Source organism: Adiantum capillus-veneris, chromosome 1, assembly GCF_014529385.1.
Source record: "Adiantum capillus-veneris isolate H3 chromosome 1, ASM1452938v2, whole genome shotgun sequence".
Classification (NCBI taxonomy): Eukaryota; Viridiplantae; Streptophyta; class Polypodiopsida; order Polypodiales; family Pteridaceae; genus Adiantum; species Adiantum capillus-veneris.
The window spans coordinates 80,505,701-80,523,848 of record NC_140931.1 but is presented as its reverse complement, the minus strand read 5'-3'; the positions used below and the strand labels follow the sequence as shown (position 1 = coordinate 80,523,848).

At 44.5% G+C, this 18,148-nt stretch overlaps 1 protein-coding gene across 1 annotated transcript in view; it reads left to right on the top strand.

Annotated features, from left to right (window-relative positions):
- LOC147465046 (glutathione S-transferase 2-like) overlaps window positions 1–18,148 on the top strand; it is a 103,818-nt gene that overhangs the window by 78,581 nt on the left and 7,089 nt on the right. Inside the window, exons 6-8 of the mRNA XM_086517761.1 lie at window positions 16,112–16,165; window positions 16,251–16,388; window positions 16,474–16,530. Coding sequence (XP_086373887.1) covers window positions 16,112–16,165; window positions 16,251–16,388; window positions 16,474–16,530 — 249 coding nt within the window. The remainder of the gene's footprint in view (window positions 1–16,111; window positions 16,166–16,250; window positions 16,389–16,473; window positions 16,531–18,148) is intronic.

Below are 18,148 nucleotides of genomic sequence, written 5' to 3'. Positions count from 1 at the left end.
CTCGCCCAGAAGGAACATGAGAGAGTAACAACCTATGTGGACAAGTATTGGTCGGTTCTTCTGAAGGTCACTCCCTTCATGAAGATTGCCGACGAGGAAAAGAAAAGAAAGTTCGAAGCGGGTCTCCAACCGCAGCTTCGAAAGAGTATGAAGGTGTATCCGCATGATACTCTTCAAAGGATGATGGAGTCAGCAATCATTGCTGAGGATTTGCACTCAACTGGGACGCCCAAAAAAATGGAGCATAGCACTTACCGTGCGAGACAAAGAGGGGTCTACGATGACCAAGAGGGCCAAGGAAGAAAACGTCCTTCATCTAGGGACCATGATCATTCTAAGAAGCCAGAGGGCAATGGCAAGCGAACTAAGTATCTTTCTCCTACTCAACTTCACACCTTCAGAGAGGAAGGAAGATGCTTCTACTGTGGCGAGAAAGGACATATGAAACCGGATTGCCCGCTAAAGTAGCAACGGCAAGAACAAGCCTCTACGAGGCAAGATAAAGCAAGGAAGGAACCCGCTCCACCAAGCTCGAACTAAATTCCAGATGTTCAAGGAAACACAGAAATGGAGAAAGGGAAGCGTCTTCAATTTATTGAAAAGTACAAAGATTGTTTCACAGAAACACTTCCTTATGAACTCCCTCCGGTACGCCCGGAAGATCACCGCATAGATCTCATACCGGGTAGCTCGCCTCCCAATCAACCCCCTTAACGGGTGAGTCTTGCTCAGCAAGAGGAAATTCTGAAGCAAGTCAACGAGCTTCTAGAAAAAGGGTTAGTACGGCCCAGTGCTTCACCCTACTGCTCTCCAGTTCTACTGGTGCGGAAGAAAGATGGCACGTTTCGAATGTGCATAGACTATCGGTCTTTAAACAAGATCACAATCAAGAATCGCTTTCCGATCCCTCGGATTGATGATATACTTGATAAGTTGCAGGGTGCAAGTGTCTTTAGTCGCATAGACTTAAAGAGTGGGTATCATCAGATACGGATCGCCCCTGAAGATGTCCATAAGACTGCTTTCCGCACAACCTTTGGACTGTATGAATTTTTGGTAATGCCTTTCGGCTTGACCAATGCTCCTGCGACATTCAATCGCATGATGGACCGCATTTTCAGCCCGTATCGAGCTTTTATGGGAGTATTCTTTGACGACATACTCATCTTCTCTAAGTCAGAAGAGGAACATCGGAAGCACTTGGACTTAGTGTTTCAAGAATTGCGAAAGCATGAGTTGCATGTGAATGCAAAGAAGAGCGAGTTCTTTCTCTCTGAGATACACTATCTCGGCCATATAGTCTCCCACAATAAAGTGAGTATGGATCCTGCCAAGATCCGAGTGGTAGAAGATTGGCCTATTCCCACTACAGTACATGATGTACGTAGCTTTCTGGGATTATGTTCATATTATCGAAGGTTTGTCCGAGGATTTGCTCATGTAGCGGGACCACTTCATGATTTGACAAAGAAGAAGATTCCTTTCAGATGGGGATCGAGACAACAAGGAGCTTTTGATCGGCTCAAGTACTTGCTAAGCCATGGACCTATTTTGATAGTGCCTGACTTAAGGAAACCATTGAGGTTCACTGCGATGCTTCAGGCGATTGCATCGGAGCAGTGTTGAACCAGGAAGGCCATGCAGTGGCCTACGAAAGCAGACGGCTTAAGGATGCAGAGTTGCATGCATCAAATCTACGAAAAGGAACTCACGGCTGTGATTCACTCCTTATCCAACTGGAAGCACTATCTTCTAGGAGCGGATTTTGTGATCAAGACTGATCACCAGAGTTTGCGGTATTTTCTTACGCAAAGGAAACTATCTGAGAAGCAGATGAGGTGGGCAAACTTTTTGTCTATGTTTCACTTCCAGATCCTTCACACGGCTGGGAGTAAGAATGTAATCACAGACGCACTGTCTAGGCGGCCAAGGGTGAACGCTATCACTTCGGTGTATCACCAAGAATTAGAAGCACTACCGGATTTATATCCGAATGATCCAGACTTCTCCACCATCTGGGGAAATGGAGAGAATGAGTTTCCCTATTCCATTCGGGACGGTTATCTCTACCACCATCAGGCCATATGTGTGGCGGAACCATTAAGAAAGAAGATCATGGATGAAGCACACCTTCGCCTTATGCGGGTCATCGGGGTATTCTCCCTACAACCTTAGCAATGGAAAGATATTTCTTTTGGCCTAGCCTTAAAGCAGACATTGATAAGTATGTCAGGGAATGTTTGGTTTGCCAAAAAGTGAAGTATGATCGGCATAAGACGCCTGGGTTGCTACAACCTTTGCCTGTGCCTAATGAACCTTGGGAAAGTATTGCCATGGACTTCATCATGGACCTCCCTAGAACTCAGACTGGAAATGACGCGATCTGGACCATTGTGGACAGGTTTAGCAAGCAAGCACACTTTATACGAGTCAAGAAAACGATCAAATAAGATCATATGGCTAGGGTCTTTCTAGCACAGATCTTTAAGCATCATGGAATGCCTAAGTCTATTGTGAGTGATCGAGATCCTCGCATGACAGAAAATTTTTGGCGTGCCTTGATGGATAATCTTGGTACAAAGCTGAATTTTTCATCTGCCTATCATCCTCAAACGGACGGGCAAAGTGAGATAGCCAATTCCACAGTATTGGATATGTTAAAAGCTTATGTGTTAGACCGGCAATCTGACTAGGAGAAATATTTGCCTCTTGTCGAGTATGCGTATAACAATACCATACACTCATCGACGGGGAAAGCACCTTTTGAGATTCTCTATGGTAAGCCTTTGCTTCCACCCATCCTTTTAACTAAGGATAAGATCTTTGCAGCAGATGAGTTTGTCTGGGATTTGGACACCGCCTACGGGCAAGTCAGGAGAGCTATTCTACGCTCTCAGGAAAAGCATAAGAAAGCTGCAGACAAGCACAGAAAGAATCTAGACTTAACAGTCGGACAGTTAGTCTTACTCAAGTTTGAGAAGGCAAGACTTAAGAAACAAGCGTCTCATAAGGGGAAGGTGGTAAAACTTTCTACCCGTTACTATGGGCCGTTTAAGATCACTGAGCGAGTGAATGATGTCACCTTCCGAATAGAGCTACCGCTTAATTGGAAGATCCATAATGCTTTCCATGTCAGTTTACTCCGGCCGTATGTGGGACCGCCTCCAAGCCAGCCTAGTGCTGAGGAACCTCCTGAGGTTGAGGAAACAGAAGAAATACTCCAACCGGAGTAGATAGTAAGTCATCAGGAGCGGCCTCTCAAATCCGGAAAGATAACACGGAAGTATTTGGTTAAGTTTAAGAACTACTCGAATCTAGATGCTCAGTGGATGACGCAGGAGGAATTAGCAGCTTATCCCGAGATACTGGGGGTATATGTCCAAGCACTACAGTTGAGGTCAACTGTTTAGAAGCCAGAGGGATGTTGCTAATTGGACTATTTTCTTATTTTTAATGATTAATTTCTGTTTTAGGATATTTTATTATGTGCACTAAGAACTGTTAAAAGATTGTACCTACAGAAACTGCCATCAGGAACGGACAACTGTGATGTGTTATTTGATGGGTGATGGTAAACATCACGAAGGAGTTTCCGTACGTTCGGTGGAAAGGGCCGGGTTACGAGTGCCCCTGATGCGTCACATGATGGGTGACGGGTGCATCAGTAAGGGGGCATTCCGTAGGCTAAGGAGGAAATCCGAACTGAGTAAGAAAATACGCGTAAGAACGCAAGCACAAGAATAAAGATGGGTTCAATGAAGCTTTTTACGAAAAGCAGAAACAATCGCGGGAAGGCAGACGCTTTCCCGCGAGGAATCTATGTTTGCATTGCATTCGTGCATGTGGTTGCATCTAGGGACGCCTGGGAAGTGTTGTGAAATGCATTGGTTTTTACTAATAAGGTTTTATTGAGTTTTTGGGCAGGTTCATACCAATTTTAAAATATGCCGGCCGCCCACTTAATGAGTGGGCAGCCACTTAGAAGATAAAGCAACAAAACCAGCCAGTGAATTCTCTCTCCCTATTTCGGGTAGAACAGCGCAAAAAAAAAAAAAAAAAAAAAAAAAACGGCCGCGATCTCTACGCGAGCAGCTATTCGTGCCGTGGCCAGGGAGCTATAAAAGCACCACATGCCCTCACTCAAAGAGGGGTACCAACGTTAGCAAGAGAAGACTCTGCCGCAAGAGATCGCGAGACTACGAAGCACGGAAGTCGCTTTTTCCCGCGCAAGAGCGACAGGTATCTATTGTGGATTCGCCATACGAATTGTTGTCGCGTGTTTGTGTGGTTTGTTTTGCAGGAATCTCCCGTCTTACGGGAAGGCCCTTAACGGGAAGTACGGCTTCACGCCTAAGTCCCTTACGGGAAAGTACGGCTTCGCGCCTAAGTCCCTTACGGGAAGGAACGGCCTTGTGCCCAAGCCCTTTACGGGAAAGCACGACCTTCGGGTCTAAGATTACAGAACGGAGGGGTTTCCTCGGGTTCTCGTGCTTGTATAAGAATTCTCCCTAAATAAAAGAATACTCTTAACGGGAGGGGGACCAGCCCATCTTCTGGTCCCCAATACTGTGTCGATCTTCTCCCTTCTCTCATGTTTTCAAAGAATTATAATTTTCAGATTTTCTAAGTGCTCGTGTACGCTCCCGTCTTGTAACAGAATGTCGCCTCCGATCTAGCTGAGTGTGTGGGTATGCCTCTGATGCTGCACCATGCAATGTCTCAGTCAGTAAAGTGGTGCACTCGTGCACTGAGAGACCAAGACTAGCTGTGCATAGACGGCTATAGATCTCCTCTGTATAAACGGAGTCAGTCTCTAGTGTAAATGTATAACGGGTATGTGACCTGCCTCCTGATGTCTGGGCTGTACTATACTGAAATGAAACGGACAATGTCAAAAGAGCATGATCCACTGCTACACCCACTGGTCTGGCTCCCACCATGAAATCCTGAATACAAGGAATAAAGCTCGGCTGTGCCATAACATAGTCCACTGTACTGGCTCCGTGTCTGTGTGGAAAGCATGTAAAGCCGGCTGCTCCAGGAAATCGCTGTAAGCCATTAAGTATGGCTAACCCATGTGTGGTGGTCATCTCCGTGAGGTATCTCCTATACTCCGTCTGCTCTCTATCATGTGAGCATCTGTCAAGCCCCAAATCATCCACATCCAACTCTCTAAGCATCTCATCTGAAGTGTCGTAGAAGACTTGAGAGTAGCCCGTTCGGGCATTGAAGTCCCCTAGGAGGATGATATCACCATCCCTAGAAAACTACCATATATCATCATTTAGTATAGAGAAAGGCGATTGGACTTTCGAGCATCTTGACATTCTTTATCAAACCACCTTTTGCGTGATCTATCTTTGTTGATACCATGGACATGCTTTATGGCAAAGCATTCTTCGGCACAAGAACAAATAACTTTCTGAAAAGCTTCCCATTTAGTTTCCAATGGTGCGTCATATTGAAGCTTTGTCATCCATAACTTTTGCTCAACCATTTCAATGTACATTGGTGCCCGTTTGAAATCCATACATAGTGATAATTTCTCTTTCCTTTGGCTGAGATTATCATGCTTAGTTGCTTCTCTACATGAAAGGTCAATACATAAGGTCCGATGATCGGATTCCGGGCTTAAAACTCTTTATGCGATACATGATGGCTTCAAAGAGTAGCATATAGTAAATCACATTGTCCCCATTATGTTTCCTACATGTAAATCCATTGGTTCCACTCCACAAAGATACACCATTGGCAATGAGCATACCCGTGCTATTACACATGTGTAAAAGTAACTTTCCATAGTGATCCGGCTCTCTCTCATCCATTGAAGTACGATCATACAAGTGAACTTCCTGCAACTGCCTTGAAATGTATGGCATACTAAATTGTTGAGTATCATGTTGCAATGTTTTTGTGCGAGCATTCATATCTCCAAATGCAATAACATCACCTTTGCCTTTGAAGTAAGCAATGTCCTCTTCTAAATCAAAAAATGGATGATCTCTATCCATACAAGCATAAAAGGGGGAATCACGGTGAGGAATGTAGCAACTAGCTACAAAAATGGGTATTTTTTTTGGTGTCATAATTTTTAGCCATACATAATGTTTATACTTGTCATCTTTCACAATTGATACAAAATCTACCAATCCTTTCTTAACCATACATGCTACCCCTTTTTGCCCTCTTTGTTGCTTGAGATTCTTTGACCACATCAATGAATGTACATTGTAATCCTCCAAACCGTTAATCTTTTGTGTATCATGCTTCCAAGTTTCAGCAAGAAGTACAACATCGGCTTTGCTTGCAAGTTCATCAATGCCAACCCCCGCATTCCATGGGTATCCATTACAATTTCAAAAGCATATTTTCAATTGCACCTCGGTCTCGTAGGTCACACATCCCTATTTGCTCAAGGGACTGACCTCCTCCTTGGGCACATTTTCTTCATGAGAGATCTCCTTGTTTTTCTTATTCTTTTCATCATATGCCTTGCGACACATATTTTATTGCTTAATAGTGCGATCTTCACATACAAAACATTTTGTATCCCTCAAATAGATCCAACTATTATCAACGATAATCTTTCGTTTGGTCTCATCCGGCATGGTGCGTACAATTGGCCGCTCTCCCGAGCGAGGAGCTCCTTGCTTCCCTACTCTATGTGCTCCATAGACCATAACTCCGGACATGCCAAAGTGGGTTTTGAAGAGATCTTCGATAACAATGGCAAGAGAAGGAGGTGTCTCTAACTTCTCTTCGGGAATTTCACGAATAACAATGTTCTTGGAACGTCGCTCCCGTTTCTTCAACTCCTTCACATCGACATTCTCAACATTCTTTGTTTGAACCATAGCTTGCATGAGTGAGGAATTAGGAACCACATTGTTACCACATACATCAGCCCAAGACTTGTTTGTGCATACGTTTTTCATGTCGCATATATCCCGGCCGATGGTGTGAAATTTCTCCTCTTTCAATATATGGTCATGCTCTACTTTGCTCATGCGCTCCTTAAAAGCATTCAAGTCTACAAGAGAGCGTTTACATTCCTTGACTTCCTATTCAAGTTGCATCAAACGTATTGTTTGCATCTCAAGTGTCCTCTTGAGATTTTCATTCTCAACCACAAGTACCCTTAGTGTGTCATTCCCCATTGCAAGTGCTCGTAAGTCTTCGCCTTGTTTGTTTACGGTCTCTTGCAACGATACCAAGTATGCCATGATCATGGTTTCCGATGTCGTTGGTTGGGTGGTTGTGTTGCTATCTAGGAGATTTTGAGTCATTTTCCACAATGGTTGCGGACCTTGTTGAAGAAGAAGAACCCTTGCGAGTGCCAGAAGACATTGTATGTAAAATAAGAGATGAGAGTCAACTTTCTTGAACATGTTTACTTCGTAAATGCTGCTACAGAAACGCCTTCCATAACCTTGAAAATTTATGTCTATACATCAATGCGTAGGGGGCGTCGTGCTTTTCGATTGAGGCTATAGATCACCCAAATCGGAGTTCGGATGAAGAAGTTATGATCAAAAGAGTGAACTGTTGTCTACTAAGTCAAAAAACGGCTGCGTTTTTTGTTGAAGGTGAGAGAGAGAGAGAGAAAGAAAGAAAGAAAGAAAGCTTTATTAACGTCTACTAGAGGCCGAACTCGACCTATGAGACAAAATCGATGTACAACTGTCAATGCCCTCTGGGTGACCAGAAAAAGGACAAAATATAACATGAAATAAAATAAAATATACTGAACTAGTAGGATAGGAGTGATGAGTGGAGTGGGGTGGGAGATGGAGCACTAGCACTAAGGGTATGTGAAATATATGCGTAGGAGTGTACAAGAATGCAATCCAAACTAGCTAGCTCCATCCAGTCCCATAATGAGGATGTAATATGTGATACATAGGCGATGGCGAAGTAAAAATCCCCTCTAGCATGATCTCCGGATGTAGATGTAAATAAGCAATCTGCTCCTGGATATGGCGCTGATGACGAGCCCGAATCTCTGTAATCTCCCTCTCATGTAGTACAGGTGTCTGGTAACCAGATGCTCTCGGTCTCCGTCTGGCTCGGAGGTCCTCAGCTCGCTGAAGGGTAACCCCCTCCTGTGTCGGCATATGCACTGTAGTAGATCTCTGAAAGAAGTCAGTGAGCTAGAGCTGCCATCTCTCCCTCCCTGTAATAGGATCCTGTAGTAGCATCTCCCTATGACGCTGTATCTCCGTCAAGAACTGGCCAAATTGGCGTTGGTCTGTAGACTCCATGATCTGGTGTAGTGTGGGGTGTCCATTGAACAAGGAAGTGTATCCGTCTCTGATGTCACTGTATGCTCTGCACCTGCATACGTAATGCTCCTTGCTCTCAACCTCCTCTTGACATAGTCTGCAGATCCTCTCTGCTCTAATGACCCGTGCCGCTCTGCCTGCCTCAATCTCAAGCTGGTGTGATGATACTTTGAGTTGGCCAATCGCCACTCGGGCACTGTGGGGCATGTATACATCCATATATCTGGGCCTCTGGATAAACCCATCCTCGGAGATGCTCAAAAAGGAGTCTCTGTAGTATAGCATCTTCGTGGGCAGAGGCTGGTGGGGTGTGATCCAGGTCCGTGTCGTGTATCGCTGTAATATTCAGTACCACCTGGAATAGAGCCTCTACTAGCATGGGCGGGGCAGCAAACTCTGCTTTGATAATGTCATGTGGTACTGAAGGTTTACTGCGAATCACCCGTGAGAACATCAAGATCTGTGGTCTCTCAATCTGTGTCCAAAAGGAAGTAGAGAGCCCAGGTGCCCAAACTGCCGTTGCATACATCAATGCTGGTGTGACCAAAGTATCAAAAAGCCACCCCTTTGTGGGGGGTTCCTGAAAGTGTGCTTGATGACACTGTCGCTCAAGCATGGCCAGAGCAGCATATCCTCGTGTCAATCTATCCCTCGCTGCTCTTGTCATAGAGAAGCGTCCCGCTGTGCTAGCAAATGTGATACCCAAGTATACGTATGAATCCACCACCTCAATCTGGCCTCTTGTAAGGGTGAAGATCTCCTGTCGTCTAATGTGTCCAGATGTGTGAAATATCATAACCTTGGTTTTCCCAAGGTTCACTGACAGCCCTCTCTGTGTACAGAAATCATCTAGAGCCTGTAGGTGTAACTGGAGTCCTGCCTGTGACTCAGACACTAGAATGATGTCATCAGCATATAGCATAACATGGACAAGTGTACCTGAGATGTCAACTCCTCCTCCTCCTCTGTGTATGATGAAGTCAGCTACCTTGTCGATGTAGAGCCCAAAGAGAGTGGGAGATAGTGGGCATTCTTGCTTCACACCAATAGTGCTAGCAAGGGTCTCAGATAGACCTCCTGGACAGCGTACTCGACCCAGTACCTTCTCATACAATGCATAGATGCCCCATATCATCTCCGTGGGTATCCCTAAAGACTGAAGCCGATGAGAGAGAGAGAGAGAGTGTAACAAACTTGGACACTCCAAGTCAAGAATCAACCGTGACAGCACCAAATAACCACTTCAAAACAATTCACAGATCACAATAGATTTGCACTGGCCCGGCGGAGTTCCGTGCCTAGAGATATTGGCCCCAAAGACTGGCGCCCCTTTCGGTATTTCTTTTTGTATTAATCAATCATCAAAGTACAAGAGAGCGGTTAGGGTTTCACTCTCAGACTCTGCGTCCAGATGCTCTGAGAAGTGAGGCCCTCACCACTAATTTAAAGGTTACAAGGGATGCCCAAAAGCAGAGCCCCAAAAGCTTTTAAAATCAAAAGCATCAGTTCTCTCTCTCTCTTAGAGAGTCTTTTCTCTTTTTTTTTTAATAAAAAAAAGCAAAAGCAAAATTCGCGTCGCTCATCATTTTCCAAAAAAAAAAAAAAAATAATTTATAATAATCCGCCTCCGCGATTTTCGGAATTTAGGGTTTTTGACAAAAATTAGGGTTTGCAGGAATTTTAGGGTTTCTGGCAGAAATTGGGGTTTTTGCTGTCCGCCACGTCATCACTTTGTGACATACCCCCCTCTTGAAAGCATTGTAATCGACCGCGATTACGCCTGCAAAACCGACAAAAGCCATAAACCGTCTTAGCAGACACTGACTGTTAGTACCTACGTACTAGGAACACACATCTAGCACATGTACAAAATCGACAGTCACATCACATGACATCACAGGTCATCACCAGACATCACAGGACATCACATGACATTCAACATTCATTCGGATCTTAGACCATGATTTATCGGCAATGTAGCTAGCAATCACATCTAGGTCCAATCGGGACCTCATCGATGTCCGATTGACTAACCCCTATTGCAACCATGTCTATTCGAGATCAATCAGACCAAAATGTTGCAGTCATTTCGTCTATCAGTTCCTGCACTCACAAGAAGTCAAGAACAAATCAGTATCATAATCAGGAATTCCATTTCATAAAGTCATCCAGCAGAATACTGTCAGCTCTCAGTATCCTTGAAGCTCAAAGAGACATCAGTGACTTTAGTATCAAAATCGAGGCATCTGTTGACAAAGGAGTGGAGTAACTCCCCTCTTGTGCATCCCACTGCACCAGATCTTCGGCCAAGCTGAATTCTGGGTTCCATTTGGAGTAGACTATGCTAAACCAAAAGCATCGAGGTAAAGTTTCACAATCTGAGGAGTATCTGCTAGGTCCTCCTCCTCCATCCACTTCGCATCAAGTGCAGGATAATTCTTGAACTTAACCAAGAACCGCCTTCGAACTTTACCCTTATTCTTCGTATCCTTATGTGCCAAAATTTGTTCAGGAACAAGGATCTCCTCGTTTTCTTCCACTTCGGGTTGCTCATCAGGCTCCCCATCATCAGGCACATCACCTTTAAAAGGTTTCAAGAGATTCACATGAAATGCATTGTGAATCCTCCAAGTATCTGGCAGTTTCAATCGGAAGGAGACTTCATTTATCTTTTCAGTAATCTGGAAAGGGCCGTAGTATCGCATACTAAGCTTTGGAAAAAGCCTCTCCTTTCCCTTGTTCTTTCGTAGGCGTGCCTTCTCAAAACGTAAGAGCACCCAATCATCCTCCTTCAATTTCATGTCGCGACGACGGCGATCCGCTGCCTTTTTCTGTCGTTCTTGAGACTTCTGCAAAGTCTCGCGAACCTTGGCAAAAGCCGTATCCAGATCTCGCGTATATTTATCCGCTTCAAAGATCTTATCTTTCGTGCTCAGGAAGGGTGGAACCTTCACAGCACCTTCAACAATCTCAAATGGCGCCTTACCCGTCGACGAGTGTATCGTGTTATTGTAGGCAAATTCCACCAGAGGTAAATATCTTTCCCATTGAGTCTTCTGATCTGAGATATAAGACTTCAATAAATCTAGAACCACTGAATTGGCAATCTCGGATTGCCCATCAGTCTGCGGGTGGAACGATGACGAGAACTGTAACCGCGTGCCAATGTTCTCCCAGATTGCCTTCCAAAACAAACTCGTAAATCTGGGGTCTCTGTCGGAGACAATTGTCTCAGGCATGCCATGTAATCTGAAAATCTGGGCCACAAACAGTCTCGCTAAGTGATCCGGCTTGACTGTTTTCTTCACTGGAATGAAATGAGCGTGTTTGCTAAATCTGTCAATAACAGTCTAGATACCATCGTGACCACTCTATGTTCTCGTGAGATCAAAAATGAAATCCATCGCTATACTTTCCCAGGGGCGGGTGGGTATGGGTAAAGGCTGTAACAATCCCTGTGCTTTATGCCTATTAAACTTAACCTTCTGGCATACCAAGCAACTGCGCACAAACTCTTCCACATCTTTCTTGAGTCTCGGCCAAAAGAAATATCTCTCTACCCCTTTCATGGTGGTAGCAATGCCGCGGTGACCCGTAAAAGGTGGACAATGGCATTCAGTCATAACCTTTTCCCTCAACGGCTGTGTAACGCACAACATAGTCTTTTTCATCAAGTAGCCTTCCCGAAGGGAGTATCCAGCTACTATCTCCCCCTCCCGTATCCGTGTGAAAATATCTGCAAAATCTGTATTTGTGGCATACTGATCGACCATATCCTCGAAGCTCCTATGATGTATCGCGGAAATAGCCAGAACCAACGGTTTCCGAGACAAAGCATCTGCCACCACATTCTTCTGTCCCTGCACATGGACAATCTGGAAGTGGAACTGTGACAAGATGTTCGCCCACCGCATCTGTTTTTCCGAAAGCTGCTTCTGTGACAAGAAGTAGCGCAAACTCTGATGGTCTGTAAAGACAGTAAAATCCGCTCCGAGTAGGTAATGCCGCCACTGAGTAAGAGCATGGATAACCGCCAAAAGCTCTTTCTCATAGATCTGTGCTGTCATCTCCGGCCTAGAGAACAAACAGCTCTCGTAAGCTATGACATGGCCTTCTTGCATCAAGACCGCACCCAGACTACGACCACAAGCATCACAATATACTTCGAATGACTTCTGCAAGTCCGGCAAAGTCAAAATAGGTCCCGTAGTCAATTTCTCTTTCAATGTCTGAAAGGCAGTCACCTCTGTGGGTCCCCACGAAAAAGGTACTCCTTTCTGTGTCAAGATATGCAAAGGGGAAGCAACCTCTGCAAACTTTCGTATGAACCGCCTGTAGTACGAACACAGTCCCAAGAAGCTTCTAACTTCATGGACATTCCTCAAATCGGGCCAATCACGGATATTCTCTATCTTGGCCGGGTCCATTCGCACTCCTGCTACTGACACAATGTGTCCCAAAAAGTGTATCTCTCATTCTTGGAGAAAACTATGATGTCGTCAAAGAAATTGCCAACAAATAACCTGTACTCTCGAAAAATCCTGTCCATCATCCGGTTGAATGTCGCAGGAGCATTGGTTAAGCCAAAAGGCTTACCAAAAACTCAAATAACCCAAAAGTCGTCCGAAAAGCTGTCTTGTAGATGTCTCCCGGCACTATCCTGATCTGATGATATCCACTCTTCAAGTCAATCCTGCTAAAGCACAAAGATCCCTGTAACCTGTCGAGTATATCATCGATCCTAGGAATCGGAAATCTGTTCTTGATGGTGATTTCGTTGAGAGTGCTATAATCGATGCACATTCTCCAAGATCCGTCTTTCTTCAAAACCAACAACACTGGAGAGCAATACGGTGAAGTACTAGGTTGGACAAGACCCTTTTGCCAAGAGGTCTTTCACTGGGTTCATAATCTTTTCATTCTGTACTTGGCTCACATGGTAAGGTGGCCGATTCGGTGGCGTGCTTCCAGATATCAGATCAATGGTATGATCTTCAAGCCCTCTCAAAAGCAATCGGCATGAGCGTGGAGAAAAAATAAAATAAAATCTTGGCGTTCTTTTCTTCAGGTCAAAACATATTCAACCTTTTATCCATCGTTCAGTTCTCCCAAAAGAATGAGTAAGAAAACTGAAGTTCATCAAGTACAATCTCTAAGCCCTTCATTTATCAAAGTCGCTTTCTCGGCCCGGTAGTCAACCACGGCGTAGTTCTTGTGGTACCAAGGGATCCCGAGTAGAACGTCACTCGCGTGCCCTGAACACCCCTGTCATTGCAAACAAAGTTTGCCAATGCTCGGTGTAATGGCAACATCCCATCCGGGTGCCAGTCGAACTACTTCCGCCTGTGGCGTCAGTCTGTCGGGCGTAGTTCCAAATCGAGCCGCCAATTCCAAGTGAAAAGAAGTTGGCCTTGGCTCCTTCAAAAGAGCTTCCTGATCCTTCACTTTGCCCCAAAAAAAAACGGCAAAGTTTGTACTTTCATTCATTTGATTCGGTGCAAGTCCCACGCCGTGTGGTACCAGTTCTGCTTTTCTATCTGCCTTTTCTGCCACATTCCTCAGCTGCTCTCGAACTCTCAGACCTGTCGTCGTCTTTATCATTCTGTTCTTTCTGTGCCTTATCAGGGCACTTTGCGGAAATATGTCCATGTTTCCCGCATCCAAAGCACTTCCCCTCTCTGATGAAGCGAGCTCTCTCCTCAGGAGTAAGCTTGGGTCGTGCATCCTTTTTTTTTCTCTAGGTTGCTCTTTTTCATTCTACTTTCATTCCCAGAAGTCTGTTCGGCTCGTTGTGTCATGGCCTCATCTGTGGGGTAGGTCAGACTGCCAGAGTGAATGGCAAAGCCCCGCTTCGCATGACTCATCAACTCCTGAATAGAAGCTGACTTCTGTTCCAAGCAGTGATCTCGGATCTCTGTAGGTAGACCCAAGGTAAACCGCTCAATCTGTTCTCTGAACGAGATCTTCTTGAATGAAGAGGCGGGTAGAAAAGAGCTCCAGAATCTCTCACAATAAGCATTGATTGCATCTTTCTTGATCATCCGAAGATGGTTCCAAGCAGCTCGTATATCTCGCTCAAACTCTTGAGTCAACCAAGAAGAAATAAAAAGCCTCTTGAATTTCAGCCATGTAACTGGCACAGTCTTGCTTAATAGAAGCGTGGACCACCAAGTACGAGCATTCCCCTCAGAGTAAGAGGCAGCTCTCCGAATCTTGGAGTGCTCTGAATAGCGTCCTCCCGCGAAAGCGATGTCAAACTGCTGTATAAAAGACAAAGCCTTCGAAGCATCTGAGTATCCTAAAAAGTATCAAACTTGATCGAGTGGCCACCTTCCTTAAACTCTCGGACTTTCTTGCTTTTATCTTCGAGAAAGTCATACTGGTTGGCTTTGTAAAAAAAAATTCTTCTTGTTCGCATAAAACTTTCCGTCATCGGAGTCTGAGCTGTAAGTAGACGAGTCCTCAGTAGAACTGTCAATCTCTGGGCGAGATGTAGCCTTCTTTGCCTTTTTCTTGCCCTTTCCGAAGCTCTGTGTCTTGCTTCACTTTTTGCTTTTTTTTCTGTCTTCTTCGCTCTAATCCGAGGAGCTAGAAGAACTGTTAGAAGAAGAAGAAGAAGAACTGGGTACTCCTTCAAATCGAACACGCTTCTTCTGTTTCTTTGCTTTGTCGAATGTCGATTGACGACCCAAATATCCCGGGAAGTCAGTACCTTTGTTCTGCTTTTTGCCGTGCTTTTTGCCTTTCTTTTGCACGTCGAAAAGCTGAGCAATCCGTGCATCAACCACGTTCTCCAGTTCCTTCTTCGTAGATTTCTTGGAGACAGAAGGTTTCTTGAGAGCGGGTTTCGGGAGTGGTGTTGTGGTTCTCTGCCACTCCATCTGTACCTCTTCCAAAGAGGTCTGGTTCATATATTTTGCCATCTTCGGGTCCTTGTCAAAATTGAGCATCATCATTGTTGCCTCGCTGATCAACTGGCAACGCTCTATCTCTCGCCGCTCCGCCTAAGTAGGCCAAGGCGGGCCTTACTCTCTGCCAGAATCTTCGTTGTGATCCCAGCCCGCATCTCCAGATGCAGAGGGAGTCGACTGATCATTGCCTGAAGCCATAGGTGCCGCGGAAAAAAAAATTCGGGGATCGGATTTCCCGTAGAAGAGAAATCGGCCATGCTCTGATACCACTGTAACAAACTTGGACACTCCAAGTCAAGAATCAACCGTGACAGCACCAAATAACCACTTCAAAACAATTCACAGATCACAATAGATTTGCACTGGCCCGGCGGAGTTCCGTGCCTAGAGGTATTGGCCCCAAAGACTGGCGCCCCTTTCGGTATTTCTTTTTGTATTAATCAATCATCAAAGTACAAGAGAGCGGTTAGGGTTTCACTCTCAGACTCTGCGTCCAGATGCTCTGAGAAGTGAGGCCCTCACCACTAATTTAAAGGTTACAAGGGATGCCCAAAAGCAGAGCCCCAAAAGCTTTTAAAATCAAAAGCATCAGTTCTCTCTCTCTCTTAGAGAGTCTTTTCTCTTTTTTTTTTAATAAAAAAAAAAGCAAAAGCAAAATTCGCGTCGCTCATCATTTTCCAAAAAAAAAAAAAAAAATTTATTTATTATTTTATTTTTTTTAATAATCCGCCTCCGCGATTTCCGGAATTTAGGGTTTTTGGCAAAAATTAGGGTTTGCAGGAATTTTAGGGTTTCTGGCAGAAATTGGGGTTTTTGTTGTCCGCCACGTCATCACTTTGTGACAGAGAGAGAGAGAGAGAGAGAGAGAGAGAGAGAGAGAGAGAGAGAGAGAGAGATTGCTAGAGATTGCTGTAACAGGTAGTGAACCATATTGTGGCCTCTATACAGCCATTACAAAATCTTACAGTTTTGGTAAATTTCTAGCTGGAAATGGAAAACTGAATGCTACTTTATTTGTACATGTTCTGTTTTTTAATGGGTGATCATTTCAAATCAGAAAAGAATAGAGGCACTGGGGGGCCCAGAGGAACGGTTGAAATGGGCCCAACATTTCATTAAGAGTGGTTTTGAAGCTTTGGAGTTACTTCTAACAGCAGAAGCAGGGAAATATTGTTTTGGTGAGGAGTTTACAATGGTACGTTTCAAAGATTTCTAGCTTGCATTTTTCGCAACAAATACAAATCATAAAATGCTAATGGTCATCATCTCTTGTGCTACAGGCAGACATTGTTTTGGTACCTCAATTAGGTAATGCAGAGAGATTTCAGGTGGACATGGTAAGACTCAACTTGTCCATATTTTCTGTCAGCATAATTTCCTTGTTTGTGCTTTGAAGTCTAGCTTCTTTATTACTGCTTATTCTTGCACTTAACCAAAGCTGCTCAACTTGGCAGCTTTTCTGTGAGATTATATTTTGTTTACAAGTGTGGCACAATCTCTTTCTTAATAAGTTTCTTGAAACATCAGTTGCCCGGGACTTTAAATGTTTCTCAGTCCCTGCATGTGAACTACTGTTTTGGCCTTTTTCTCATGTAGCTAAAGTCCTTTTCTTTAATAACATAAATTCTATTAATAAAGAAAACACCCCTGGGTGGCAAGGGGAGACTCCCATGATACCAACAGTGAGATAACACAATACTCAGAGGGCTACATCATACAATGGGAGGTGGAAAGAGCCACACTAGTGGCCTGAATTGCAAGTAAAGGGTGCCACCCTTCATCAATTGGACGATTGAGTTGGCCTTGCACTAGAGTTGCATTGGTAGTCAACCCCAGAACCTGAAGTAATTGGAGTGCCCAACTGGTCGTGTGTCAGGCACAATCACTGTGCGGTATCAAGAGAGAGAAAAATATCTGTATCTCTAGGATCGTAGAGGATCATGACTCGTTGGTTCTTCAAGGATCCGCAACCCTTGAGAAGCTGTCATTTGCCCTTCTCCGGTTCCCTTGAACATCGGGAATGGAGTTAGAACTGGGTGGAGAGGGTTCCTTCTTTGCTTGGTCGTTCTTCGAAGGGCCTTGTTCATGCCGCTGCTATCGAACAAGGGGAGTCGGCTTCATGTCTCCTTTTTCTCCACAATAAAAACACCTTCCTTCTTCTTTGAAGGCCTAAAGCTATGTCGACAAAAGATATTTGTTTCTCTTGTTGGTGCCCTTTGGCTTCTTAGATTGGTCAATTTCTCCAAAAGAGCGCCTCCTGTTATTTCCTCTAGTCTCTTCATACACTGTTTTTTGCATTGCATGGTGGGTACTCTGTTCCATCTGCCTTGGAGACCTAGCGGAATGCAAATCTTCAACTATGATTGCTAACTCCATCATTCTATGAAGAATACCATGAGGGTACACCTTATGCTCTTCAAAATCTTCAACTATGATTACTAACTCCATCATTCTATGAAGAATACCATGAGGGTACACCTTATGCTCTTCAACTATGATTGCTAGCTCCATCATTCTATGAAGAATACCATGAGGGTACACCTTATGCTCTTCAAAATTGGGGGTTCAAGTCCTCCTTCAAACTTCCTCATCTTTTTCTCGTCAGAGATCTTCATAAAGGGTGTGACCTTTAATAGAATCGACCAAATCTTGTCCACATAGTCAGTGACTTTCTCATGCTCCTACGTAACCCAGTCTCATGCCTTCCGAATGTCCTCAAAGTGTCACATGCACATGGCTCTGTGTGCCACGTGGACATGCTTCATCGACTTCCAGAGCCAATTTTCCCCTTCTTCCTAAATAGGAGTGTCTAGAATCCTAGGAGTTCATAGGATCTACATGTCCGGAGAAGTCCATTAGATTAGGTTTTCCAGTTTTGGAACCCTCTTACATAAATGGTTTGTGTACGCGTTTTGACAGATGTTATTACACTGCGGTGGGCATCGACGTGCATGT